Source organism: Saccopteryx bilineata, chromosome 1 (genome assembly GCF_036850765.1).
Source record: "Saccopteryx bilineata isolate mSacBil1 chromosome 1, mSacBil1_pri_phased_curated, whole genome shotgun sequence".
Lineage (NCBI taxonomy): Eukaryota > Metazoa > Chordata > Mammalia > Chiroptera > Emballonuridae > Saccopteryx > Saccopteryx bilineata.
This window is the reverse complement of record NC_089490.1, coordinates 354,635,088-354,662,592: the sequence shown is the minus strand read 5'-3', so window position 1 is coordinate 354,662,592 and position 27,505 is coordinate 354,635,088. Positions and strand designations below refer to the sequence as shown.

Genomic DNA, 27,505 nt, shown 5'->3' with positions numbered 1-27,505 from the left:
CCCCTGGTCTGAGTCCAGGCCCTGCTCTGAGCATGTGCCCCCTGGTCTCAGTCCAGGCCCTGCTCTGAGCATGTGCCCCCCCCTGGTCTCAGTCCAGGCCCTGCTCTGAGCATGTGCCCCCCCCCTGGTCTCAGTCCAGGCCCTGCTCTGAGCATGTCCCCCCTGGTCTCAGTCCAGGCCCCGCTCTGAGCATGCCCCCCCCCCCGGTCTCAGTCCAGGCCTTGCTCTGAGCATGTGCCCCCCCCCCGGTCTCAGTCCAGGCCCTGCTCTGAGCATGTCCCCCCCTGGTCTCAGTCCAGGCCCTGCTCTGAGCATGTGCCCCCTGGTCTCAGTCCAGGCCCTGCTCTGAGTGTGCCCCCTCCTGGTCTCAGTCCAGGCCCTGCTCTGAGCATGCCCCCCCACACACACACACTAGCATCATCTGGTATCCAGGCTGCACAGAAGCACCCAGCTGCTGCCCCAGAGAGCCTTCCTCACCCAGGATGGGCAAGGAGGCCCCTGGGCATGTGCTGGGTGAAAATCTGAGCTTTAGAGTCAGGCAGGCTGGAGCTCCAAGTTCTGCCTGTACCTTTCCAACTGTGTGACCCTGGGGAAGGGCCTGAACCTCCCTGGGCCTTTGTTTCCTCAACTGTTGAGTCGGAATAATCATTTAACACCTCGGAGTTAATATGAAGATTCAAATTCAATGATATGACAGATGCAGCAAGTGCAGATAAATGGCGGGTCATCTAAGGAGGCTTTCAAAGTCCTGACGGGTTGGGGGCTGCTCCAGCTTAGTTCTCTCTCTTTTTTTTAAATTGAGGTATAAAATATATGCATTAAATTGTACAAGTCTCCAACACTTATTCAAATTAATTTTTACACGTGTGTGCATCCATTTAAACCACCCAGATCAAGACAGAGCACATTCCTAGCTCCTCATTCAGCAGGCTTCTCACACCTCCTGCCAGGTGATTATACACCCCGTTCTTCTGACATCTATCACCATAGATCACTTTGCCTGTTTTGGAATTACATATAGATAGAATTATATAGCATGTGCCTTTTTGTGCCTGGCTTCTATCATTCAACATTATGCTGCCTGATTCATTTGTACTGTTGTGTATGTCAATGATTTGTACTTTTTCATTGCTGTGGACTATTTTATGGTGTGAATATACTATAATTTATTATCCAATTTACTGTTGATGGACATTTGTGTTGTTTTCAGTTGGGAGTTATTATGAAGAAAATCACTATGAATATCCTAGTATAGCTCCTTTGGTGGACATAAGCTCTCCTTTCTGATGGGCATATAGCCAGGAATAGAATTGTTGGGTCATGAGATAAACATATGTTTTCTTCACTGATTTTGTGAAGCTACTTTGTCAAGCATCATTAAAAGTACTGCATGTCTATTACCTAATTTAATCCTCAAAATAATCTTTTAAAGTAGGCTGTCCTCATTTAGCAGATTAGTAAATTGAAGCAGAGCTAGGATGGAATGGAACTCACACTGAGGCCATCAGTCTGCAGGGCCCACAAGTCTTAGCATCTACACTGCTTGCCTCTTTTCTTAGACCCCTTTAGAAGCAGTCCCAGGGTGAAAGGAGCCAGTTCCTCCACTGAGCTGACCGCCCCCGTGAGCTGGGTCTCCCAAACTCCCTCACGGGCCCCGTCATGGAGTTGGAGGCAGTAGGAGCCTTCCTTCTGCCCCTCCTCAAACCCAATCTGCATGCCACCTGCAAATGGGTGCACCAGGGGCAGTAATGAGCATGCTCCAGGTGGCTGTAGCCACGTTTCAACAGTTGTTCTCATTGGCTTTTGATTCCAAATGAGTAGGAAATGCTATTAGTTCAGGCCTCGCCTGCCACGTGGCAAGGCCCTGGGATAGGAGTGCAGTGAAACGAGAAATTGTGGAGATAAAACTGGTGTGAAATCGAGGCCTTCTCACAAGGCTGGATGTGTCCGTGAGAAATGAAGTTACTTCTGAGAAAACGAGATTTAAAGAGATTCTGCAGAATGAGATTACACTTTAAAATTTCCTTATTAAATGGGATTGATGCCGAGGAAGGGCTGCTGGCTGGGTCTGTTTCAGATTCTATGACGCAGTTCCAAGCCCGGGTGGGTACAGGCACTTTGCGGGTAGTAGGGACCCAGGTTCCTGAAGGCCATCAACACCCTCTTCCCTGCCCCGCCCCCCCATACACACACACACACACACACACACACACACACACACAGCAGCTGAAGTTAGTGTGACGCTGTGGGACTTTCTGGATAACTTCCAACGCTCCATATGAGTCCATGTTGGTGACAACTAGCAGCCCCACACTCTTTCGTGTCCTTGGGTGAGCGGTACTGAGAACAGGGCATGAAGCCTTTTGTTCACATCAGAGCTTGATTTTGAGCTATGTTTCACTTTTTGGAAATGTAGTTTTCCAAAAGGCAATAAAGGTGCATGTGACTGCTTGTGCATATGTGTGTGTATTTATACAAGCACACTCAGCCTGTGTGTGCTTGGAGGCATGAGTATGTATTTTCTGCAGCTTCCTGAATAGCTACTACATTAGCACTGTGGTGGGTACTAGTGCAATCCACTCAGACATGGTCCCGTCTCTTGTGGCCCTAGTGTACGTGTGTGTCATTGCATGTACGTGCATTTGTGTGCTGCTGTGCATATTTGAGTGATCTCTTGTCATGCCCCCTGCCTGGTCCGTAGCACCTCAGAGCTTAGCAACACACAGGCTGGCAGCTAGCAGATGAGTTCAGAGCTTGGGCTCTGCAAACAGATTGTCAGGTTTCAAATTCCAACTTTGTCCCATACTAACTGTGCCCCCTACGGCAAGTCATAACCTTTCTTGTGCCTGTTTCCTTGTTGTTAAATAATAATAAAGGAATAACAATGGCACCTCTCTCATAAAGCAGTTGTGATCCAAGTGCTTAGAAGTTGAGCGTTGCTAATTGTGCCATCAGCTTTTTCTCCCTGCAGATAGCTCATAGCCCTGGGAACACACAGCCCAGGCTCCCTGCCTGCAGAGGAGGGGAGGGACACATGATGAGAAAGGGAAGCCCCAGACTGTACTGGGAAGCTATGTTGTGCTGCATGGGCCCTGGTTTAGAACCAGTGCAAAGTCACAAGGAGAGATTATAAGAAATGCCAAGGCTACCCATGCCTGTGCTTCTAGGATTTGCTCCAGAGCAGCCAGAGGGACTTGCCCCAAGTTGTCACCCTCTGAGCTGCCCCAGCAACCCCTTCCCACTTGACTGGACACTATACAGCCTATCAGACAGATGGGGCTGACTTTTTCCTGCATCCACCCGTAGTGACCACTAGACTGTCCTTTGCTGGACTCTAGCTAGTGCCTATACAACTTTGACCACAGTGGCACATTCATATCAGTTTACTCTCATCAAAAAAGTGCCCATCACTATTTTGGAGACCTGAGATGGAGTTGTGACTAAGGTCATTCCTTCCCATGTGCTGAATGAGGTGGTGTGACACTGATCAGAGCTAACTTTTAACTGCCTGGTCCAGTTAGTCCTAAACACATATATTAACTGCTTTACTCACCATGGTAACTCTATGAGATGAGTACTATTTTCACACTTATTTTATAACAAAGAAAACCAAGGGACAGAAGAATTAAAGTCATACAGTCAACAATGTCAAATAAACCCAAATTGAAAGATATTTCAAAAACAACTGGTCTAAATTCTTCAAAAATGACAGTGTCTTGAAGCACAAAATCTTAGAAATTCGTCCAGATTTAAGTAGACTAAACTTGACAATTTAGTCAAACTGAATGCAATATATGACCCAAAATTTTATCTTGCCACGAAAGATAGTATTTGAGAGCACTGGCAAAATCTGAAGGAGCCTGACCAGGCAATGATGCAGTGGATAGAGCATCAGACTGGGACATGGAGGACCCAGGTTCGAAACCCCAAGGTCGCTGCCTTGAGTATGGGCTCATCCAGCTTGAGCACGGGCTCACCAGCTTGAGTGTTGGGTCACTAGCTTGAGCGTGGGATCATAGACATGACCCAAAGGTCACTGGCTTGAGCAACGGCTCACTCGCTTTGCTGTAGCCCCCTGGTCAAGGCACATATGAGAAAGCAATCAATGGACAACTAAGGTGCTGTATCAAAGAATTGATGCTTCTCATCTCTCTCCCTTCCTGTCTGTCTGTCCCTATCTATCCCTCTCTTTGACTCTCTCTCTGTCTCTGTCAAAAAAAAAATCTGAAAAAAAAAAATCTGAAGGAGGTCTCTAGATTAGATAATAATACTATGTCAATGATAATTTCTCAGTTCTGATAACTGTACTATGCTCTTGTAGGAGAATGTCCTTGCTTTATGGAAATAACATCAAAGTATTCAAGAGTATAAGGGCTTAATCTCTCAAATCAACTCCCAAAGGAGTCAGGAAAAAATATTATAGATAGATAGATAAATAAGTAGATGAAAGTAAATATGATAAAATTTTTGTATTTAGGAAATCTGGGTGAAGGAGATACAGGAATAATTTCTATTTTGTAACTCTTTTGAAAGTTTGAGATTATATCAAGATAAAAAGTTAAAGAAAACAAGTGACAGAGCAGGGGGGGGGGGACAGGCGACCTGGAGAGCGTGTTACTAATACTGTCTGTTCCTGATCATCAGGCCCCTCTGAGCGCCAAGCTCTGCGCTGTGGCTTCCTGTGGGTAACCGTATTCTGTCCTCGCCACAGTCTATGTGGAAAGAGACTGCTATGCCCCCATTTCACAGAAAGGGGACGGGATTTGCTCCAGGCCCTCTAGCTGCTTGGGACAGTTCCCAGACTGAAAAGTAGATTCTTTGAGTTCAAGGTCTGTGCTCTTTGCCTCAACCCCACTGTTGACTCTGGCCTCTGGGGGAGAGTGAGGTGAGCAGGACAAGGCATTCTTTCTGGAGCAGTGGTGGAGTGAGGAACCTGGGACAGAAGCAAACAAGATCTATTTGCAAGATGGAGAGGATGTTATTCAGTGATGGGATTCAGCCAGTTCGGAGCGGTTCGGCAGAACCAACACCTAATTTTTTCTTGAGTTCGGTGAGCTAGTTGTTAAAATGGCATTTGTAATCAGGGTTCTCTCTAAGGTGGGCACCTGGGCAGCTGCCCAGTGTGGAAATCACAAATCCTTACTCTTTTTTAATGTTTCTCTGCGCAACAGCGTATTCTAAGCACCCGTAGTAATTAATGTTCATTCCGTCCATAGGTGAAAAGAATTGCAAGTGAGAATGCCAATCAAGAAGCAATATGGAAATACCTTAGATATCAGTTTTATTGTTTTTGTCAGGTATTATTTAATATTTTTTCATTAATATTTTAATGAAAATTTGAGATTATATCAAGATAAAAAGTTAAAGAAAATAAGTGACAGAGCAGGGGGGCAGGCGATGGTGGACTCCTGGCAGAAGCCACACGGCTTCTTCCGAGTTCTCTGGGGCCCAGGAAGTAGAGGTCAGCACCCTGGAGCAGGGTGCCCAAGCCTGACCAAGAACCTGGGCACAGAGAGGAGGAGGGAGATCTGAGGAAGCTCTTTTCTTTGGTCCTCCTGGCCTCCCTGGGCCTCTAGGTGCCAAGTCCCACCAGTGACAGAATTGCCGGCCAGAACAGGGCAGATGCTCTTAGTGCTGAGATTCCTTCATCTTTTTGAGGTATAACTTTCTCATAGCATAATCTAGTTTTTTTGTTTGTTTGTTTTTTGAAGCTGGAAACGGGGAGAGACAATCAGACAGACTCCCGCATGCGCCCGACCATGATCCACCCGGCACGCCCACCAGGGGCGACGCTCTGCCCACCAGGGGGCGATGCTCTGCCGCAACCAGAGCCACTCTAGCGCCTGGGGCAGAGGCCAAGGAGCCATCCCCAGCGCCCGGGCCATCTTTTGCTCCAATGGAGCCTTGGCTGCGGGAGGGGAAGAGAGAGACAGAGAGGAAGGAGGGGGGGTGGAGAAGCAAATGGGCGCTTCTCTTATGTGCCCTGGCCGGGAATCGAACCCGGGTCCCCCGCACGCCAGGCCAACGCTCTACCGCTGAGCCAACCGGCCAGGGCCCATAATCTAGTTTTGTGTACCTCTTTTATTGTTCTTATTTAAGTATTAAATGCATGAAATAATAAACTACCCTCTGGTATATCGTTTCTTTATACTTAAAAAGGTCATTAGGGCAGAGAACCAGTTAAATTATTTGAATCCCACCACTGATCATGATGTTATTCCAGGATTCTGCAGGGAACAGATTCAATCAATAGTGCTTGCTTAGCAGGGCGTGCTGGTATGTGGGAGGGGCCTCATGCCTTGTGGGGTTGCCAATGGTGGCCACAGTGGCTGCAGGTAGGGGAGTCACAGGGCAGCCTGGAGCGACCTAGGACTGGGTAGGGTAGGCATTCTGAGTAGGAGATTGGTCCTTGGAGGAGCTCACTGGGAGGGGCAAGAGTGTTCCATAGCCATGCTATGGGCACTGGGGGGTAGAAGCAGGGGCTGACAGTCTTGGCAGTTTGGATAAGTACACCTGCCAGATCTGAAAGGTAACGTGGCCTGGGACACGTGAGCAGGAATTGCTAAGGACTTGGATCTGGCTGGCAGACCACCTGGGGAGTCCCTATGAAGGGGAGGGCTTCTCTTCCAGTTAAAAGGGAGGGTGCAGAAAGAGCTGAATGACCTCTGGCAGTTCCTCCCAGTCACCTGGACTGTCTGGCTTTTTCCCAGATTAAAGTGCTGAGGGTAAGTGTCTGGCAGCTGGATGAGTCACACAGGGAGGCTGCCTCCGTCCTCAGTCAGCCTGCCCAGGGTAGAGGCAGTGTCGGGGGTTGGCCTGTTTCCCCACAGATGTCCCCTCCACACCCTGAGATTTGAGGGAGACCCAGGGGCCGAGTGAACTGGTTTATTTTGCCAGGTCCCTTGTGTGTGTCCGAGCGTGTGCGGGCGTGTGCGGGCAGGCGCAAGCATCATCCATTCTAAAATATCAGTGTTTTCATGGGTGAGTTGTAATTACTGGGTAATGCTTTAAAACCTTTTCTGAAGGAGCGCAAACCTGTTTTTTTCTAAAGTCAGGAGTACATTAAAAGGATTACCATGTAGATTTGATTTTTAGATAACACTAAAATGGATCCCAAATGGACTTCAGCAAAAGGATGCTATCTCCTTAATGGAAAGTGCATGGCCTGAGGCTCAGCTCCCAGAGCCAGGCAGGGGAGGGAGAGAGGGAAGAGGTGTCTGCAGGCCCGACTGGCAGGCTGGGTGGGGGCTGGGGAGGCAGGGGGAGAAGGGGGAGTCGGGCCCTCTGGGGAGCAGGAACCCATAGGTGCCCCCTCAGAGCCTCCTTACCTTTCCAGGAGTGTTTTCAAGTCTCCTGAACTAGCCCAGTGAGCGCAAACAGCATGGGGGCTCCAAAAAGAAGGGAGAGGTAAGTCAGATTTTTTTCCCAGGACCTCAGCCTTTCAGGCAGAGAAAGCTCAAGGGCCCCAGGTGCTCTGAGACCTCCCCTGCCAGGCTGGCCCTGGTGTTCCATGTCTCGTTGGACTCCTGGCAGAAGCCACGCGGCTTCTTAAGAGTTCTCTGGGGCCCAGGAAGTAGAGGTCAGCACCCTAGAGCAGGGTGCCCAAGCCTTACCAAGAACCTGGGCACAGAAAGGAGGAGGGAGATCCAAGGAAGCTCTTTTCTGTGCTCCTCCTGGCCTCCCTGGGCCCTCTAGGTGCCAAGTCCCACCAGTGACAGAATTGCCGCCCAGGGCTGTTGTTCATAGCCCTGCAGGCTCAGTGGCCAGACATTCTGTTCAGGATCCAAGCCAGAGGTAGATGGAGAGGGCAGGTGCTCTTAGTGCTGAGATTCCTCCATCTTTTTGAGGTATAACTGATGGGCAGGTGTATCCCCAGAGCTAGATGGATGTGCCAGCCTCTCACCCCTCCCACCCCTAGGCCCACCCCACCTCCCACCCCCACCAGTGAGAGCACAAATGAAGAACCTTGACTACTAGGAGGGAGCCAGGCCTGCTGCCTTCCCGGTAAGCAGGGAAGATCAGCACTGGGGTCTGCACTAGAGGCCTGGCCTGAGATTTCCCAAATTGCTAGCTATGCTGGCTGCGTGCTCCCTTCACAGGCCCCAGAGAAAAATAATCCCGCCTTGGGACCTCCAGACCTTCCTAGCCCTCCCTCATTTGACCACATCTGGTTCCACCCTGTAGAGCAGGCCTTGAAAGGAGCCTTAGCTCTCAGGGGTGCCTGGTCCCCAGTTTGCTTCTATGGGCTCCTCAGAGCTGTGACCGGGCTGACCTCTGACAGAAGAGACGGAGTTCAGCACCCTAGAGCAGGGTGCCCAAGCCTTCCCAAGAGCCTGGGCACAGGTAGGAGGCAGGGGATCTGAGGAAGCTTGTGGCTTTGCTCCTCCTGGACTCCCTGGATGGACTCTGAGGACAGTCACCCTGAGCCCCGTCACTCTCTAAGACCAATTACCCTTTCGAGCTACGTTAAGGAAATTAGGCAGCAAACTTCCCAGCTAACAGAGAACCCTGCAGAGACTGGAGCAGGGAGGAAGGAGAGAGCCCACAGCAGCCTCTGATACCTGCGCCCTGTCCTGCTGCTCCTGGGCTCCGGAGGGCCCCTGGGCCCAGGGCCCACCCCTCTCCTCGGAAGCCTGAGGAAGGGTCACACCAAGGAAGCAGCTCAGACTCTAGGCTGGGGGCCGTGGATGGGGAGGAGGATGCTGGGGGAGGGGACTGAGCCCAGAGCCCTGGGGAGTGGATGGGCCAAGAGGAAGGCAGTATTCCGGAGCTGGGTGGAAAGCCAGAGAGACAGGAAAGGGGAAAGCTTTTCCCTCCGGACTCCACACCTTGGTCAGGGAAAGAACACCCCCAACCCCACCACCTTCATGAGATTCTTACAGGCACCTGCACGCCCCCCAGGTTGGAGCTCTGAGGCTCCCTGCTCTCCCCACCAAGCCGAGTCTTCACCACACTCAAGCCTCAGGGCTCCACGTGGATGTCCAGGCTTCCAGATGACACCCAACATGCGTTCTCATCTCCTTCTCAACCATCCCTCCCTGTGGTCACTCCTTGTGCCTGTGTGCAGGGGCTGTGAGTGTGCAGGGGCTGTGAGTAACCCACACGACTGCCTGCTGGAAGGTCTGCCCCTCTCTCCAGTGAATGCCAGGCTTACACTCCAGCCCCTCATCCTTGGCACTTGTACACTGAGGGGCTCTGTGGGCCCTGGGAGGGGGTCAGTGTCTCAGAGATTCTTATCCTGGAGGGAAGAGCAAGGATGCAGAGGCTAGGAGCCTCCCCTCCCTCTGGCCAGGGCAGGTAGGAAGTCTACCTCGGCTGGGAGTAGTGCCGAGGAGAACCCTGACTCAGCCAGGCCCACTGCCTTGGCACCCACCTGCCAGGGGCACCAGAACTCCTCCTGGGACTGTCACAAGGGCAGCTTATTTTCTTCTTGATACCTCCATGGTTCTACATGAATAAACCAAGAGACTGTAGCCTGACATAAAAAGGATAAATGCACAAGCTGTGTGAGGACGTCTTGGGGTGGGTGGTAAAAAGATCTGGGAGTTCTAGTGGATCCCAAGCCCATTACAAGATTTCATCATTGGCGTGCAGAAAGAGCCAGTGGCATGGTGGCATGACGAGGGCTTCAGGTCTGCTGTGGATCAGACTGCAGGGGGTGGGGATGGCATGGGGTGCGACAACTCCGGTGGGCCAGGCTTTGGGGCCAAGCGTGTGCCCTGCAGCAGAGCAGAGGTGGGGCTCCCCATTGCTGCCTGGAGACTCTGGGTGGACCTTCACGGGGCAGGGGAACAGCCCAAAGGACAGGACCCAAGGCCAGGGAGGAGATTGCTGGGGAGACAGTGAGGGCTCCCGGGAACCTCAGTCCTGCAGGAGGCGCAGCAGGGAGAAGCCATGGGCTCTCATTCTCAGAGGGCACCGAGCTGCGGGGCCCGTCTGTATCCATCTGTCTCTTGTCTGTCTGTCCGCAGGCGTGCCGATGCTGTCTGTCCAGCCCAAAGGGAAGCAGAAGGGCTGTGCCGGCTGCAACCGCAAGATCAAGGACCGCTACCTGCTGAAGGCCCTGGACAAGTACTGGCACGAGGACTGTCTCAAGTGTGCCTGCTGTGACTGCCGCCTGGGCGAGGTGGGCTCCACCCTCTACACCAAGGCCAACCTCATCCTGTGCCGCCGAGACTACCTGAGGTGGGCCGCCTCCCGCCGCTTGGTTTTTTGGCTCAAAAAGCCCCCATCCTGCAGGGCCCGGCCTGGCCCGGCCCTGGCTGGCTGTAGACCCAGCACCGCAGTGCACAACCTGAGTGTGCACTCATCCCAGCCTGGCCCTGCCCTGGCTGTAGACCCAGCACCGCAGTGCACAACCTGAGTGTGCACTCATCCAGACTGTCCTGCCCCTATCCCTGTCCTGCCCCCCAGATGCATGCTGTGGAACCACCCAGGGTAGGGCCATGCCCTGAACTCCCAGGACTCACTGGCCAGTACAGGTTCCGGGCAGGCATCTGTAACCATGGGCAACTGAAATGAGTTTCCCGAGGGCACCAACCTGTCCCTGCCCCTGCCCCTGCCTTTGTCAGGTGCTTCTCACCCACCTTGTCCCGCACCTGGGAGGGAATGCCTCAGAGGGGCTTCCAGGAGCAGGTGGGAAAGCTCTGACTGCTCTGAGCCTTCTTTCCCCCCTCTCCCTAGTGCCCAGATCCCCCCACCTTTCCAGGAGTGCCCTGGGATTAGATGTCCCAGTGCCTGGGGAACCCAGAAGGTAGCCAGACCCTGGGCCAACTGTCGATGTTGAAGCTGAAAGACCTGGGCTTGAGCCAGCCCTGAACCTCAGTTTACCACTCTGTGAACTGGTGAAAAGAATAACTCTTTTTGCTTTGTATTCATCAGAGCTCTAATCCACCCTCGCCCACAGCCTGCCTCCCCCAATCAACCCTCCCGTAGGCCATGTATGACATCAGCAAGGCTGGAAGAAGGCCACAGAGCAAGGGCCTTGGCTGAGACCCAGCATCTGCATTTGGCTCTTCCACAGGCTGCTGGGTGGTGGCTGGGCCTTGCGGGGAAGAAAGGCCCATCTCGTTAATTAATAGGTCGGGGCAAGGGATTCTTGGGGCACCCTCTGCTCAGGTGTGGGCATGTTGTGGGGTGGGCTTATCAACACAGGCTCCCCTGCCTCTCTGAAGAGCCTACCCTGACTTTTGCAGGGTTTTTATTTTTAATTTTTTTTTATGGTGCAATAAAGTAGGACCTGTGACTCAGTTCTCCTGGCTGAGGCTGGAAGAGAGAGGCCAAGGCCAGAGGAGAGGCTAAGAAAGGGATACTCCTGGGGACTCACCCCTCGATGACCTGGAGAGGGTGCCTTAGTCGGGAGGCTTAGGGTATCGCTGGGCTGCTGATGCTGCCAGGCTGAGAGGAGGTAGCAGACCATCTGATGAGTCCACAGGCCCTAGAGAGGGTGGACCACAGGGCAGGGTGGGTTTGTCAACAGAGCCGAGGCACCCACCAGCATTCTGGGCCCTGCCAGCTACTGGAACCTGAAGGTATTTTCCTGGGTTCTGGCAGAGGCCAAAGAATGACTTTGGGGCCAGGTATGCCAGTGGGCCAGATCGGGGGTGGGGCTTCCTTGAGCTTCTCAGCCCCAGAAAATGGCTCTCTAGAGGCTGCCCCCTCTGCAGCCTGCTCATTGGACTGGTGGCAAGAATGGCCCCTCTTGGCAGGCGGATACTGTGGCTCAGCCTTTGTCTGCCTTCATCAGAGCCTGATGAATAATGGAGCCAAGCTCGTCTGCAGGCGCCTGAGCTCAAACTGGACAAATCAGGGATTAGAGGGGCCTCCCGCCTGCCTCTTAGCCCCCTTACTTCATTTGGGGCTTTCTCTGCCAGTGTGAAAAAAAAAAAAAAAAAAAAAAGCTAGGAGGAGCCTGGCTGACTCAGACCATTGAAACATCCAGCCCAGGATGGCCTGCGTGGGGAGAGCATGAGGTCCCTGTTCCTAGCACTTTGCAACCAGCAGCTAAGAGAAGGGTTGTCTGCCTAGGAGAGACATTGTGCCAGAAATCCTTAGAACTTCCTTTTGGCATCAGTCCTGTTGGAGAAACATATTTGAACAGGATCATCTAATCCAGTATCCCCATTTTAAAGAAGGATGAACTGAGGTCCGGGAAGGAAAATGGGACTTAGGCAAGTCACATAGTTGAGTTGGTAGCTGAAAAAGACCTCTTTGTAGGGTTGTCGTCAAGACTAAGTGAGACCTTAGGACAGTGCCTGGTACACAGTAAACACTATGTAGGTGTTCACTCCATGAACTGTGACTGAGAGTTTACGAAGTTTTCACAAGCCTGTGAAGGTTGTAGTTCGGTCCCTGTCCTACCGTTGAAATAGGGAGGGTGAGAGACTCTGTGCCTTGCCGAGAACACGCAGCCCAGGATTGGCCAGCTGCCTCTAAAGCCTGGCTTGTGTGAATCTGCAGCCCGGCTCAAGGTCCAGCCCAGAATTCTGGCGGCCCCAGGGGCTCGAGGGACTCCAGTGGGAACCTGGGAGGAGGCCTTGTCCACCTAGCCCAGGGATGGGCAGTGGCAGCCAGCTCCTGAGCCCCTACACACACACCCCTCCCTGGGTTGACGTGCCAATTTCTCTGACACCTGATGGCTTGGTAAAATTTAGGGAGACAGGAGGGGTCGTGGGTGGAGGCGATGCCCCTGCCACCCTCTCTCAGGCTCCCTGGCTGGCTCCTGAGCCTTCTGCACCCTTCCCTGCAGGCTCTTCGGCACAACGGGAAACTGCGCTGCTTGCAGCAAGCTGATCCCAGCCTTCGAGATGGTGATGCGGGCCCGGGACAACGTGTATCACCTCGACTGCTTCGCCTGCCAGCTGTGCAACCAGAGGTGAGGGCTAGACTGGCAGCAGAACCAACGTACTGCTCGGCTCCAGCCAACTCCCCTGTGGCAGACCAGAAGTACTGTGGAGTCCTGCATGTAGCACGTGGCTGCATGTGCATGCTGTCCTGAACACGTGTACACGTGTTTGTTTTGTGTGTGCCTAAACCCTGTAGTCCAGTGTGCGTGCTCCAATACTATGTGTACATGTTTGTGGGGCACAGCTCTGTGTGAATGTAATGGATGGAAGCATGCATGAGCTTTCTGTGTAGGCACAGTGTCATGCGTACATGTGTTTTTACATGTCCATGTTCAGAGTATGTGCACATGATAGAATGTGTACATGTTTCAAGGTGTCCATATAGAAATGTATGTACGTGTATGCTCTGTGTGCATAGTAAGTAGGCATGTGCAGGAAAAGATCTATTTTAAATGTGCATATACAAGGGTTCTGTATGGGTGCCCTGCGCCCTTGTGTGTGTGCTCTGTGCATGTATGTGCTAGTGAGAAGGGGCTCCCAGGCCTGGAAGGCAAAACCCCTTTAGGAAACAGCACCTCGTTGCTGACCTCTCTCCTGAGATTATTCTGGTTCCAGCCCAGCCTCCTTTCTGGTTTTTGGCCCCTGATCAGTTCCCCAGCCCTGTGGGATGCCCCAGGGACACGTGTAGCCAGAGCCCTCCTGGCTGGGAGCCTGGCCTCCCAAGGCAAGTCCTTTTCTCAGGAGCCTGCATATCAGGAAGGAGCTTATACAAATAATTCCCAGAGGACATGGTCCAGAGAGACCTGCAAAGAACACTGGTCTGTCTGGGGCTCTGGCCGGACCTACTGCTCCGTGAAGTTAGAGTGCCACCTGGTGGTTGGACATGGATCTGAGGGGACTAGGCCTGTGACCCTGGGGTCCCACTAAAGGCTCTGCCACTCTGGGGACATCTGTGAGGGAAGGACTGAATCCTCAAGTACTTCAGGAAGATTGGGTAGAGGGAGGGCAAAGCAGAGCCTTCTTTGTTAAGTGGGAAAATGGTGGGACAGTCACCTCTTCCTGAAAGGATGCTCCAAGAAACCCACAGATTCTGTTGAGAGGAAGTCCCCTTCCCTGAGACATCCTCTTAAATTGAGGAGGAGACAGGAGGATGGAAAAATCTACCATTAATTCTTTCTTCCTTTCATCTCTACTTCTTTCCTCTCTGGATCTTTCCTATTGTTTTTTTTTTTTTCCTTCTCTCTCTTTCTCTCTCTCTGGGATAGGGGTAGGTTATTCTGGCATTACCCCACTAACCCCATGTGGAAGGCCTGTGGTCCTGGCTGTCCTATACCCTAGGCTGCAGGGCATGGCAGAGGGTTGGGCTGATCCAGGGACTTTTGGGGATCCCCTCTGGAAAGTTCAAGGAGCAAGCCCCCCCAGGACCTCATATCCTACATGTCCACCTGTCAGCCAGGCCGGGCACTGTCTGGAGCCCCCACCACCCACTGGGACCCCTCCATGTCCTCTCTCTCCTGCTTGGATTTTCCAGATTTTGTGTGGGAGACAAATTCTTCCTGAAGAACAACATGATCTTGTGTCAGATGGACTATGAGGAGGGGCAGCTCAATGGCACCTTTGACTCACAGGTTCAGTAATGCCCTGCACCTGGCCTCCAGGCCCATCTGTCTGTCCGCCCGCCTGTCCACCCGCCTGGCCGGCCAGCCACTCTCCTGCCATTAGAACTCCTCCGTTTTCCGTGGGAGGAACGGCCCTCCCTCCGCCGCTGCCCGTCTGTGTGTGACCCCTCCTGGGGCCAGGCTGGGCTTGTACAGTCTGTCTTCTGTATATAAATGGGAACATTTATTTTATGAGAAATGTAATGCGATTTTATTACTGGCGTGGATTAAACTTATAAATGTTTCCGGGGAGGTTATTTTGCGTTGATCACATAACTGACACAGACCTGGGCTCCTCCCCTCTCCTTGGGAGTGGGCAGGCCCTCCCCTTGGTTGTTGGGGGCTGGAGGGACATTGTGGAGCAAGGCATGGGGCTCTCTGGGTGGGCTTTAAGTGGAAGAAGCTGGAGGGAAGGGGACAACCCCAGCACTCCGTAGCCAGAGATGGGCATTGGGGTGCACTTTCCTTCCCCTAGTAGAGCGTATACCCTGATTCTGAGAAGGCCCCCAAGATGAAGAGAGGCAAGATGAAAGCCTTCCTTCCCTGGGTTCCTGTTATATCCAATCACTGAGACGCCCTCTGTCTGCCCAGACAGTTACCTAGCTCTGACCTCCTCCACGGTAGGACCCCAAATCCTGCAAATCCTGAGCTCCCTACCACGGGAGTACCATCCTGAAACCGCTCTTTGCTTTCAGGATAATGGACAGCATTTGCTCTCTCCTCCCTGCAGTTTGAGCCTGACCTGGGGCCCAGCTTTCTGCTTTGCTGGGCGACTTAGAACACTCCTGTTCCCCTGTAACTCAGCCCAGGAGGCTGGAAGCTTGCTTTCATTCATTCAATCAGCAAACCTTAATCCACTCTGTCTCGGCCCCATGCTGTAAGCACCAGACCCAAGGATGAATCATGAATCAGACACAGTCCGTGCCCTTGAAGAGGAGAGAGACATCCAGGAGAACAAACAGAGCACGTCATGGTGAGGAAGAACACTGCCCGGAGCAGGCCAGGTCCCTCCAGTGGACACAGGACCACTTGTGATGACTCTGGAGAGTCGGAGACAGAACAGCCAGTGGACGCACAGTCAGATCCAGGTGCTGGCATACAGGGCAGATGGACAGACAGTAGATGGGTGTGTAGGCAGAAATAGGCAGGAACAGACCAGAAGATAGCCAGGTAGGCAGACACCAGCATGTTTTCTGTCCATTGGCTGAGCCAGGCTGACCCAGAGCAACGGGAGTGATGCCTAGTCTTGGCTGCAGCCACAGCACCAAGCACAGAGCCTAGAACTAAAAAAAAGGGGTGGGAGGCTCCTTGGGTCCAAAGCTTGGACAGGCTCCCCTACCATCAGGCCTCTTGCTTCTTCATCCCCAGGGACTGTTTTCATCCTGGCCACAAAACAGAGCCCAGAGCTGATGAAGCCAGCCCCCTGCTTCAAGCTCCACCTGATCCTGGGCAGGGAACTGGCTGCTGGGGGTGGGGGGCTGGGACCTCATGTCACCCTGTCCCCTGGCCTGCTCCTTCCTTTTGAGTGAAGTGGGAGGGTGGCTGGGCTCTATGGGCGCTTGGAAGAGGCTGTGTCTCTCAGTCTCTCGGTTTTGATTGGGTGGTCTGTGGCCTAATCCATGGGAAGGGATCGGTAGGGCCGATGATCTGGGGTAGGAGTTCTCAACTTTGGGGCCTCCCCTTCCCATGAAGGAACTGTATCCATGTGTGTGAGAGAGGAAAGAGGCAGTGAGCCCGTTGGCCTGGCTGCTGTGGCTATTTTTGTGTGATGTGAGTCTGATGAAAACTGGGAGCTGTCTGTACGTATATGAGATTGCAAATGAGTTTGAGGGCTGGAGTCCATAATGACTTTTCCTTGCTCAACATGGAAAGGCAAGTTCTTTTCCTGGATTGTAGCAGAGCCCCCAAGTCCAGACCCTTAGGTCTTGGATGGCCACGCCTACCCCAAGGTTCCTGACTACTAACTACAGAGTTAGCTGCAGATAAAGTAGTAACACAAGTTAATTACATGGTTATGGAGAGATAACAGAGCCACCCGAATGCAGTTTCTGAGCAATTACAATTGTTTCCAACAGAGTTACCATATTGCAGCCATGAAATAACGTGTCATTTTGTAGTAATTATGTAATTAACTTGTCTCACCACTCTGGGTTGCACAACAGTTAATTCACTCACAATGAGATAGACTCAAAGTCAGGCAGCCAGGCTTTGAAAGCCCCCAAGAGGAGAACTGGCCTTTGAAAAGGACCCCAGCCCTACTCTGTCCGCCTTAGGCCTTCCTGGGGGGTCTCAGCTCAACACAGCCCAGAGCGTGCCAGGTCCAGCATCATGGTCCCACTTACCGCTGTTTCATCGTCCTCATCCCGGAAATGGGGACGGTCTATGTCCCAGGGCAGCCACGAGGCTGAGAGCTACACTGTAAGGTGCTGTGCCGACATGAGCAGGGGTCACCATCCTGAGGTCCTAAGTAGAAGACCCTTCAGCCAGGAAGCCTCATAGCAGTCCAGAGCTGTCCCCAACAAGGGCCCATGCAGGCCTTGCCTGTGCAGATATAGAGCCACCAGGGGGGAGGCCAAGCTCTCTCTATATGTAGCAGGGTAACTGCAGTAGAGTTGGAATGGTTACTGGAGGCCTGGGGCTGTACACCTGGAAGCTTTACAACCCCCAGGGGGGACCCCGGAAAAGCCTACTCCCTGCCCCCAGCCTCTGTATAGGAGAAATTTGGTTACCTATAGGACATGAACAGTCCTGGCCTGCAGATCACCAGAGGATTGGGGTACAGGGGAGCAAGAGAGCACTGCATAGGAATAATTAGAGGCTGCAACAGCTCTATCCCCAGTCTGGGGTGTGTGGGTGGTGGGCATGTGGACGAGCCTTGTCCTGTAGCTGTACACAGTTCCGTTTCTCCCCAACCAGCCCATGGAACCCTATCTCCCCTCCTACCTCCCTTGAGGACCTGATGTCAGAGATGCCCTAACTAGGGGCCTGAGACCCATGGACTGTGACACCTGTTTATGCCCCCACTCCATGGACTGAAGCTGGACCGCATAGTCTGTGCTTGGAAAGAAGTTTGATTCTAATCTTGATGCTGCTGCAGGGCCCAGTGTGAAATCTCACATGGGTCCTCTCTTCTCCTGGGCCCAGTCCCAGAAACCAGGCCCTACACACAGGGGCTATGGACAGAATCCACATGAAATTCTCACCTGGGAAATCTCACCTGTACATGGAGACAACTGCTCTTTCTCTTCGGGATGTCCGAGATAGCTACGGCCAGGCTAACTGAACCTGGGGCTGAGTGGTCCCGAGCCCCACCCATCTGGGAACGCCGCCACCAAGTGAGGGCGGGTTCAGGAGAGATGCTTCAGTCTCTGTGACTGCATCACCCGGGGTGAAAATTTCCCTGAGAGAATGCTGTCAGTCTGTCAATTGTTATTTAGCTATGTATTACCTCTAAAACTATAATTGCCTAAAAATTAAGGGGTAAAAATAGGCTGATATGAAGATGAGTTGATCCAGGAAAAATCAAAAAAAAAAAAAAAAAGAACTTGGATAAGCCTTGTTTATCATGAGAAAATAATCCGATAAACCAAACACATACATGCATGCGTGTGCACACATGCGCTAGCCAAAACCCAGAAAGGAGTTCATCAGAACCTCATCTCTGCCCCTGGACCCTGGGGCAGATATTCATGCCACCTTATCCCAGCAAGGATGGGAGCCTCCTGTCCCCTCCCCCAGACATGAGGCGGAGGGTGTCACAGGTCTCTCGGACTCGTGGTACCTCCAGGGTGGACTGTTTTTGAGCTCTCTCCAGTTGGTGCCTTTTTTGTTACCCTGTAACAGCCCCTCCGACCATGAGTCTGCCCCATCTTAGTGCCACCCTGCCCCTGCCACCATGTTGACCCCTACCCTAGGCCCCAGGGGTCTTCAGCACTCACCATGCCCCTCAGAGCGGGGTCCCGTGCTCCCATTGTAAGTTTCCTCCCTCTCACCCTCTCACCACCTGCACCCTCTTCATGGAGCTGGGAACATCCTTGCTGGGCTCCTTGCACCTGGATTAGACCTCATGACCCTCTCTAGGGGCTCGGGGCCATGTCTAGTAAGGGGAACGCCATTTCTGCTCAGAGTATCATCCGTCAGGGGTATGGGGCAGAGAGGCAAGAGGTCCTTTACTGTGAAACTGCTGTAGGCGCTGCCTGGGCCCTGATTCTCTGAGCTTACATTCTCTGAGCCCAAGAGAAACAGCCCAGTGTCCAGACTAGTCCACTGACATTGGGTTTTGTACAGCATGTGGCCTTTCCAAGGAAACGGTGAGCCCTCAGCGGCTCAGGAGCCTTTGGTTGCCTGTGGCACCTGGGGTGGGGTCTACACTTCCTTGACCCCCTGCCTTCTCCAGGGGCACAAGCAGGTTCAGAGAGGAGCAGTGCAGGGGTTGCTGCTGTCGACTGATTTGGGACCCTTGCCTCCTGAGTCTGCTCTGTGACCAAAGCGGGAGCCCTGCTGAGCCTGGGGTTTCCTACAGTTCTCGCAAGTGCAGCTTTGTCTTACAGAGTCTGACGGTGCTAAGGGGCTGAGCAGTTCCTGGGCCTAACCTCCTATTTTAATGGGTCTTCCTGCATTATACCCCCTGGAGAATGATGGGAGTTCTCCCACAGGGGGTTCCGAGGGCTTCTCAGAATGACCCAGTGTTCCCTTCTCCTGCCTCCCTCCCCCTCTGCTAGCACAGATCAGGAATCAGAGATGGTACACTTACTGAGACAAAGAGACAGGAGAGATGAGACAGAATAAGAGAGCGGGGAAAGAGAGGAAAGGAGAGAGAGAGGACATGGAGGAGGGTCAGAGAGAAGGAGAGAGAAAGACAGATGGAAAGAGATGAGAGAGGGCAAAAGGATTGGGAAGAATCTTTTAGCTTCAGGGAAGGTGTGCGGTAAGGGCAGCAGTGGCAGCAAAGGGCAGGGTGACATGGTGTGGCGTGGAGCCCGGGAGCCAGACGACATGGGCCAGATCATAGCTCCTCCTCTGGGCAGCTGCACAGATGAGGAGTGTCCTGATCATTACGGGGGGGGGGGGGGTGTTGTTAGTACCTGCATCTCGGGGCTGCCCAGCACACCTGAGGAATGATCACGTGTACAGCACTTATGCATGAATTCTCTGGTTCATGGCAAACACAGAACATATAATTGCTGCTGGAACATTCACTTTGTACACCAGCATTGGGTCTGCTGGTTCTGAGGCCTGGGCCCGTCCCACAGGAGGCCTGGGCTTCCCACGGCAGCCTCATGCCTCACAGCCCCCAGGCTGTCCCTGGGCATTGGTGTCTGCTGTCTGAGCACCATCCCCAGGCACCCGTGGGGGACAAACTAAGTGGGCCTTCATAAATAAAAACACGTCTAACCTGTTTGAGGCTTTTCATAACTCTACTAAAAAGGGGGGCTGTTGACCCTGGCCGGCTGGCTCAGTGGTAGAGCGTCGGCCTGGCGTGCAGAAGTCCAGGGTTCGATTCCCGGCCAGGGCACACAGGAGAAGTGCCCATCTGCTTCTCCACCCCTCCCCCTCTCCTTCCTCTCTGTCTCTCTCTTCCCCTCCCGCAGCCGAGGCTCCACTGGAGCAAAGATGGCCCGGGCGCTGGGGATGGCTCCTCGGCCTCTGCCCCAGGCGCTAGAGTGGCTCTGGTCGTGGCAGAGCGACGCCCCGGAGGGGCAGAGCATCGCCCCCTGGTGGGCGTGCTGGGTGGATCCCGGTCGGGCGCATGCGGGAGTCTGTCTGACTGTCTCTCCCCGTTTCTGGCTTCAGAAAAATACAGAAAAAAAGGGGGGGCTGTTTCTATTGTCCCCATTGCTGAAGGGGCTCTTGTTCTCATCCTCCCCATTTTGCAGTTGAAGAAACAGAGGCTCAAAGACCTGTTCTAGTAAGTAATATAACCTGACTCCAGATTCCATGCAGGTAATTTGCATGTGGAACTGGCACATAGACGCAACCCCACAGTGGAAGAATCTCGTAGATTTTACCCATGACAAAGCCCGTGTTTCTCTCTACAACCCATCCCCCAGTGAGGGCGTGGTCCTTGGGTGTGGAAGGCCCTTGGGCACTTCTGTCCCTTGTTGCACATCCTAACTGAGCCTGTCGCTGAGTGCTGGGTGGCCTGTGCTGGGTGCTGGGTGGGATTACAGATTGTGTAGTCAGAGGCAGTCCTGGATGGAGCAGTGGTCCAACCCCCGGGGGCTCTTCCAGTCCCTGGGCTGGAGCTTTCCCAGTGAGACAGGCCCCAGTGCCACACCGTTCAGGCAGTCAGGAAGCCAGCTTGCCAGTTAGCTGGCCAAGATGAGCCAGGTCCTGCCCATGCCAAGCTGATACTGGCTGCTGAGGAACGAGAACACCAGTGGGTGAGGCAAACAGGGTCCTTCTCCATGTGGAGTTTACAGCGTGGTGGGGGAGACAGTAAACTAATAAGCAGATCAATAACAAGCTACAGCTAGCGCTGAGGGCTGGGAAGAAGCCTACTTTAGACAGAGTGGGAAGGAATGATCTTTTCTTGCCCACCCTTAGAAACCATCTTCATCAATGTGCTCACTTTGGGGAAATTGAGACCCAAAGAGGGAGTGATGGCCAGGGTACACTGGAGCCCTCAGCCTGGCCCAGGGCTCTGTCCTCCGCATCCTGAGACCTCAGCCAGCCGGGAGCCTGCTCGGGCACAGTGCACGGAGAGAAAGCGCTGCTCAGCCGATTCCAGCTCAGTGCTGCTTTTTTTTGTTTGTTTCCAGGTTAATAAATATTATTCCTTAAAATACTGCAAAATCAGGCTTGGGTTCTTGGCTGCCATCACCGGTCTCCCTGCCCCACAAGCCACGGACTTGGGGCACAGTTGGCTGGATCCACGGCTTCTAGGGATTCTAGCCTGATTGTCCTGAACTCTTGGAATCACTGCCCTCCACAGAGGGCGCACCGAGAAAGTAGGTTTCTCTGCAGACTCCGCATGACCAGTTTTCTAGGAAAAAGAGGAGTTGCTGTAAAAGCAGGCACTGGCGATGCCCAGAGGGCCATGAGCTGTGGAGGCTGGCATGACAAGCCTTCCTCTTCCTTTTCTCCAGACCTTTAGCCCGGATGGTCTGTTCTGAGGGAGCAGGAGCTCTGGGGTGAGGCTAAGCCTCAAAGGACATTCCTGGCCAAGGAAGGTGGGTTGCTCTTGACGGTGCATCGCAGTGTAGGGGCTCCTGTCTGCTGCCAACAGCATGCTCTGTAGGCGCCCCCCTGTAATATAAAGAAGGGTTGTTTTGTCTGGCTCCTGCCCTCCCTCCCCACCTCCACTTCATCATGGGCTTTCATGCAGGGCTGTGGATTCCAGAATCTGGCCCATGGCAGAGCCCCTGGACCCTGGCAGGTTGGGGAGGCCACCATCCACCTCTAGCCTGAAGGAGTAAGGGGACTTTGCACAAGGTCGAGTTGGGGTGGGCAGTGGTTCGGTGGGACTCAGGAGACCCTGGCCTGTCTTGTCCAAGTTCACAGGCTGGGTACCTCACAGCCTGGGGCCCAGTTGGCCCAGGCCCGTCCACACCCTTGTCCCCTGTACCTGCCTCCTTATTTAGGGCCTATTTGGAAGCTAATCCCTGTGTATATTAAAGTGACCCCTTCTCCTGCCCCTCTGCTTTCATTAGAGACAAGGGGGTTAATTACCAGACCCTCTGAGGCCCCACTACAGGCCATTTGAGAACTGTCACAGCCCTTAAAATGATTTAAAAATCCCATTTTCCAGCAGTGGAGTGGGCCTCCCGTCCCTCTTTGTTAAGGCTAATTACCACCACTTTCCATCTGAAGAGGGACCCTGCTCCTGGTCCTCCCACCACTCTACTGCAGGCAGTAGCTCCTCACAGGAGCTTTTCCAGGCAGTGGAAGCCTCGAGGGCTCGTCCCCCTTCAGGGAGATGTTGCAGTGAGTTCAGGAAGGCTGGCAGGCTAACACTAAGAATGGGTGCTGAGAAGGAGTGAGAAGAGGAATCCCCATCCTGAATGGTGGCTGTTAACCCCTCTGGGGCCTCAGAGCTGCCAAACTTTCCTGCCCAGACTCCAGGCTTGAATACACACACACCCTGCAGGAGGGGGACCAGACCAGGGCTGCAGAAGGCTCTGGAGCTATCCGTGGTCCTGACATTTTCTAGCCCCGGAGCTTTGGCTAGCGATCAAGTGCCTAGTGTGGAAGGGGTGGCAGAAAGCACCTCCAAGTATTACGATGCGACCTTTGCCTGGAAAACTGGAGCTCGCTACCTCTGGGTGCAGCTTGATCCTATGAAAGGAGGCCCCTGCTCAGGCCCCTCTGACTCTGGGAAATGATGCCAACACTGCCCTTCATTGTGACCACTGTGACCCTTCCCTTCTGTCTCCTGTCAGGAACCCACACGGTGGGAAAACCAAAGAAACCAAACTATCTAAAATGGGGCAATCTTAATTTCAGCATATATGTATGTTTGTTCTATTTTAAAAGAGTTTATTTTGCACTTTAAATATTACATTTATTTTAAATCACAGAGGGGACGCCTTGATATTATTTTTTTAGAGCTTAAATGTAAGGCCTCAACTTGGGCTACTGACTCCATCTTGCTCTGTTCCCATCTAGTCCTTAGGGAATTTGCTACATAATCCATGAGGTCTCTCCCTCACCCACATTCTGGGAGCCCTTGAGACATTTGACGTATGCTCTCTTCCCAGCCCCACCAGTAGTAGATGCCTATGGTTTAGCTCATAACCAGGCCCTGCTAGAGTGGGAATATAAAAGTGGCATGACCTACCCTGTGTGGGACCCCACTGCATCTGCAGGGGAGCCTGGGGCCCTCCTCAGTCTAAGTAGGGCTCAGACTTGACCTTCCACTGCTGGCTTTGTCTCCGGTGACCCATACCACCAGCAGCACATTGGAAGCATCATATTCCCAGTTCCCCTTCCTACACCCTCCCAGTCCTGTACACCTTTCAGGTTTTGCCTTCTGATTTGTTCAGGGAAGCAGGCAAGGATAAAAACCTCATGCAGAGGACGGGGCACAGATTCTGGAATCCCACAGGAGATGTAGGTTCGAGGCTCCTGATCCCAACAGGGTGGCGACCAGACCCCACTACTCTTGTGGTTGCCTTTATTCCCTCAGGGAATGCTCACATTTCCACCTGCCCCCACTGCTCACCAGCAGCCCTTTTGTCCAGCAAGATAATGCCTGAAAAAGAACTTTGGAGGAAGGATATCCAGGACCCTCTTTCCCCATGGGTGGTCTGTTCTCTTGAGGGGAGGCTTGACAGGTATAGGGAGAAGTCTGGAATCTTGACTACAAGAAACGGAAAAGGGAGCATTGGGAAATGGGATGGGTTTGAAGTTGAGGTGGGGGACAAGAAGTGGGAAGGGGCTGAGCAGGAGAGCTTCAGCCTCTATGTAGGAGGCAACAGAAAGCTGTCACTGAGCAGGTTGTGACACACAAGTCCCTGAGCAGGAGGTGACACACCAGCAGGACACACAGGTCTTCTGTTCCCTAAGTCATGAATCCATGGATATGTCCTTTCCTGCACACAGAGAAACTCACTGAGCAACACTTACGAAAGCTCTGCTTAGGAAGGGCAGAGCAACAGCCTGCAGTGGAGCAGGAGGACCCAGGGAGAAGGGTTTGCGTGGGCTGGGTTGGGGCCCACCCAGCGGAATGGGCTTGTCTGTGCGGGTTCTGGGATTTATCTGGGTGGAGACATGTAGAAAGAACATGGCAGGCTGAGATGAAAGCGAGCGGGAAAAGCCTATATGTGGGACTGGGCTTGGGAAGCTCCGGAGGAGCAGGCAGCCAGGTGTGCTGGGGGAGGGGCCTGCCAAGGCGTGCTTGTCGGGAAGGAGTCTGCAGGTAAAGGGGCGCAGTTCCAGAGATACTGCGTGGGCTCCGTCTTTTGGAACCAGGCATGTGATTGGGGTAAGGGAGTGCCTTTAATCGAGGAAGAGTCCAAAGCCTGATAGACCAGAGGGTTGAGCAGGTAACAGAGTTCAGCGCAGTGGGATGATGTTTTACCACATGGTCTCTGCCAAGGAGTAATATTACTGCTGATATGAAGAGATGAGACCTAGCTCTTGGCTAAAAATTAAAAGTGGAACAGACCTAGAGCAAAGCTCTGTGGCTGGTCACTTGGCATCTCCTGTCAGGCTACCACTATTTGGTGCTGTTTGGGGGCAGTTCCTCAAACAGTTGGGTCGCACCATGTCAGTCACAGTTTACCATCACAGCCCTGGAGGAAGGTATGAAAGAACGGGTCAGAAGTCCAGACATTGCAGAGCACCCCTGATCGGGCCAGACAGAAGAAAGTGAGGTTGGTTTCATTCATCCCCCCTGCTTCTCCTCCTTCCTTCCTTTCCTTTGTCCATCTACTTTTCTATCTACCCAAAGGATGCAGCACGTCTAAGGCAGTGTGAGGCAACGGAGATGCAAAAGAAACTATGCAAAGTCCCTGCCCTCAGAAGCTCTCACAGAAGTGAGGGGAGTCAGGAGCCAGCCTGTAAAAAAAGTCATTACTCAGTGTGATCGGTGTCCAACATAGTGTCAGATAGAAGGGAGAGAAGGTGACTAGCTTAGCCTGGGGGACAGGAAGGTTTCTGAGGAAAGAATCCTTCAACCGCGAAACAAAGGAGGTAGTGGGCAAAGGCCCCGAGGTGGGAGAGAGTGGGGCTCGGGTGGAGGGTGGCCCCGAACTCGGTGTGCTTGCAGCAGGGTACACGGAGGCCCTGGAGGAGAGTGGCTCCCATGCTGGGCTGGGGATATGGGCCTTTATCCTCGAGACAACAGGAAAATGTCAGAGCTTTGTAAGCAGAACAAGGACGTGATCAGATCTGCACTCTGAAAGCTCACTCTGGGGTGACCTGCAGGGTGAATCAGAGGGAGCAGACACCGGGGGTGGGGACACCTGTGGTTTCAATTGCCCAGGTGAGAAATGAGTTTTGCCTGGCTTGCTCTTCATAAGCCCCTGCTGCGCTTTTTTATTTTTATATCCACTCAAAAAACGTACACAAGAACCCTCCTGGGGATGCAAGGGTGAAATGTTCCCCCTGCCACCGCCGCCACCACTTGCAAGCTCTGCCGTTTCCCTTTTCAGAAAGCCCGGCCTCCCGGATCTCCCCCCCCCCCCAGGACTTTCTCCCACACCCTGCGTCTAGGGCTTCTCCAAGCACAGAGGATAAAATGGTGAAAGGAAAGGTGTCCACATCCGGCAAACAGGCAAGAGTGGGGATGGACTGTGGCCTCCTCCTCTGACCCCCGTTACCAGGGTGGACATTTGGGGCTTGCAGAGAAATGAAGAAAGAATGCCAATATCCCAAATAATTCTGGTAGGGCATTTTCTGTGAATGGAGGCTCCTGTGAAAGCAGGGTCCAACGGAGGTCAAACACTTTCTTAGCGTAATCATTCCACGCCACGTTATCAGAGAGGGATAAAAACCAAAATGCTAGGAGGAATATGCACTCCTCTGGTGAGAAGATTTGCTGTAGTGGTGAATTTCTCTAAGGTAAATCGAGAAGGAAGCAATGCATGTCTGATTGAGAGATTGAACTAGAGCCAAAGTATGAACTTCTTCCTCTCACACAGGAACAAGGGAGCATCCAACTGCGACACACTGCGCGGTAGACATTGGCTTGACTCCCAACCTCCATCCACAGATAATCGGGCTAAATCAAAAGGGTGTGCCTGGTACTTGTTATTGGCCCAGAGTGAATAGGTATCCACATTGTCCTGATCAAACTAAGGACTTAAATTCTCTGACTGGAGGAGAGGTTTTCTGCCTTTCTTTTTGTCTATGAATAAGGAAGCAGGTAGCCCCTTTTGCTATTGGAAGTATATTATGACCACAAAGGATAGCATCCTTAAAGTGTGGCTGACACCAAGGAGGGCAGAGTGGAGGAACAGAAACACCTGTGTCCTCTATGGCCTCATCAAACTGCTGGTAGTACATTCTTGGGGCCAACCCTACTTCTGAGGTCTTTATTTTTCAAGTCTGGTCTTCTTGGCTACTTTTCAAAACAATGAGTCTGAACCTCGGAGGGCATGAAGGTGTTGTCAAGGGGTGTGGCCCTTGCTAGTATGCCCCATCAGCCTGCATTAACAGAAATGCATTCCCTCTGTCTGAAATGTGGAAGGTGGTAGCTCACTCTGCTCTCTCCTGGCCAGACCACCTCTGGGCTTTGAACTTCAGGAAGAAGGTCCAGGACCACAGAGAAGAAAGATCTTGTTAGCAAGGAGCATCTGAGGAAACAGCTTGTTTACCCTGAAGAAAGGCAGCTCGGGGCCATGGTATTTCTGACTGCGGAGCCGAGTGGGCAAAGTGGGGGCTCGGGCCTAGCAGAGCGCAGTTGGTGTCCGGTGCTCTTGCTTTCATCGATGACCTTGCCAAGGTCACATCACATGTCTGTGTCTCAGAATCCCACCTACCTCACAGGGTTATTGGCATTACAGGTGCCCAGGAGTGTGTGGCGCATAGTGGTGCCTCAGTTAGCATGAGGCACTATTATGATTATGACTGCTATTAACTGAGTAACTGTTATGGGGAGAGAGAGGCTCTGGGGGAGGGGGGATCATAAGAACAGCAGGCTCTATATAAGGACAACCCTCTTCATTATTAGAGATGTCTCAGTGGTCGTGAGCTCCCCAGCCCTGGAGGTGCTTGCACAGAGCCTGTAGGACCCCTCCCCAGTTCTTAGTTAGACTCTTGAGGCCCATTCCACTATTGCTGCTGGTGGGGATACTCATGTCAGTCTGTCCGCTGGGGCTTTATTTCAGTCCAGAGCAAAGGAAATGGGCAGATGGCATGGTCCTGGCCAGGACCTCATTCTTGCCTCATCTCTGCTCAGAAAAGCCTTCAGAATTCATCTTTCTGAGCACAAGCAGCAGGATAGGGACAGGGGCGAGGGCAAGGCAAGATGGCTTAATAAAAAATGCCAATAAAGCTCCGAGGCCCCTGGTGGCCAGGGGCATGTCCTGAACACAAACCTTCCTTAGATCCGCCCAC

General features: G+C 52.8%; 1 protein-coding gene across 3 annotated transcripts in view; it reads left to right on the top strand.

The window, feature by feature from the left end:
* The window catches only part of LMO1 (LIM domain only 1), a 57,385-nt gene extending 42,638 nt beyond the window's left edge, over positions 1–14,747 (top strand). For all 3 annotated transcript variants that reach the window (XM_066253839.1, XM_066253836.1, XM_066253838.1), the window contains 3 exons: positions 9,972–10,185; positions 12,749–12,874; positions 14,377–14,747. In XM_066253839.1, the coding sequence (XP_066109936.1) occupies positions 9,980–10,185; positions 12,749–12,874; positions 14,377–14,482 (438 nt within the window). In that variant the 5' untranslated portion in view covers positions 9,972–9,979 and the 3' untranslated portion in view covers positions 14,483–14,747. The remainder of the gene's footprint in view (positions 1–9,971; positions 10,186–12,748; positions 12,875–14,376) is intronic.
* The last annotated feature ends 12,758 nt before the right edge of the window (positions 14,748–27,505 follow it).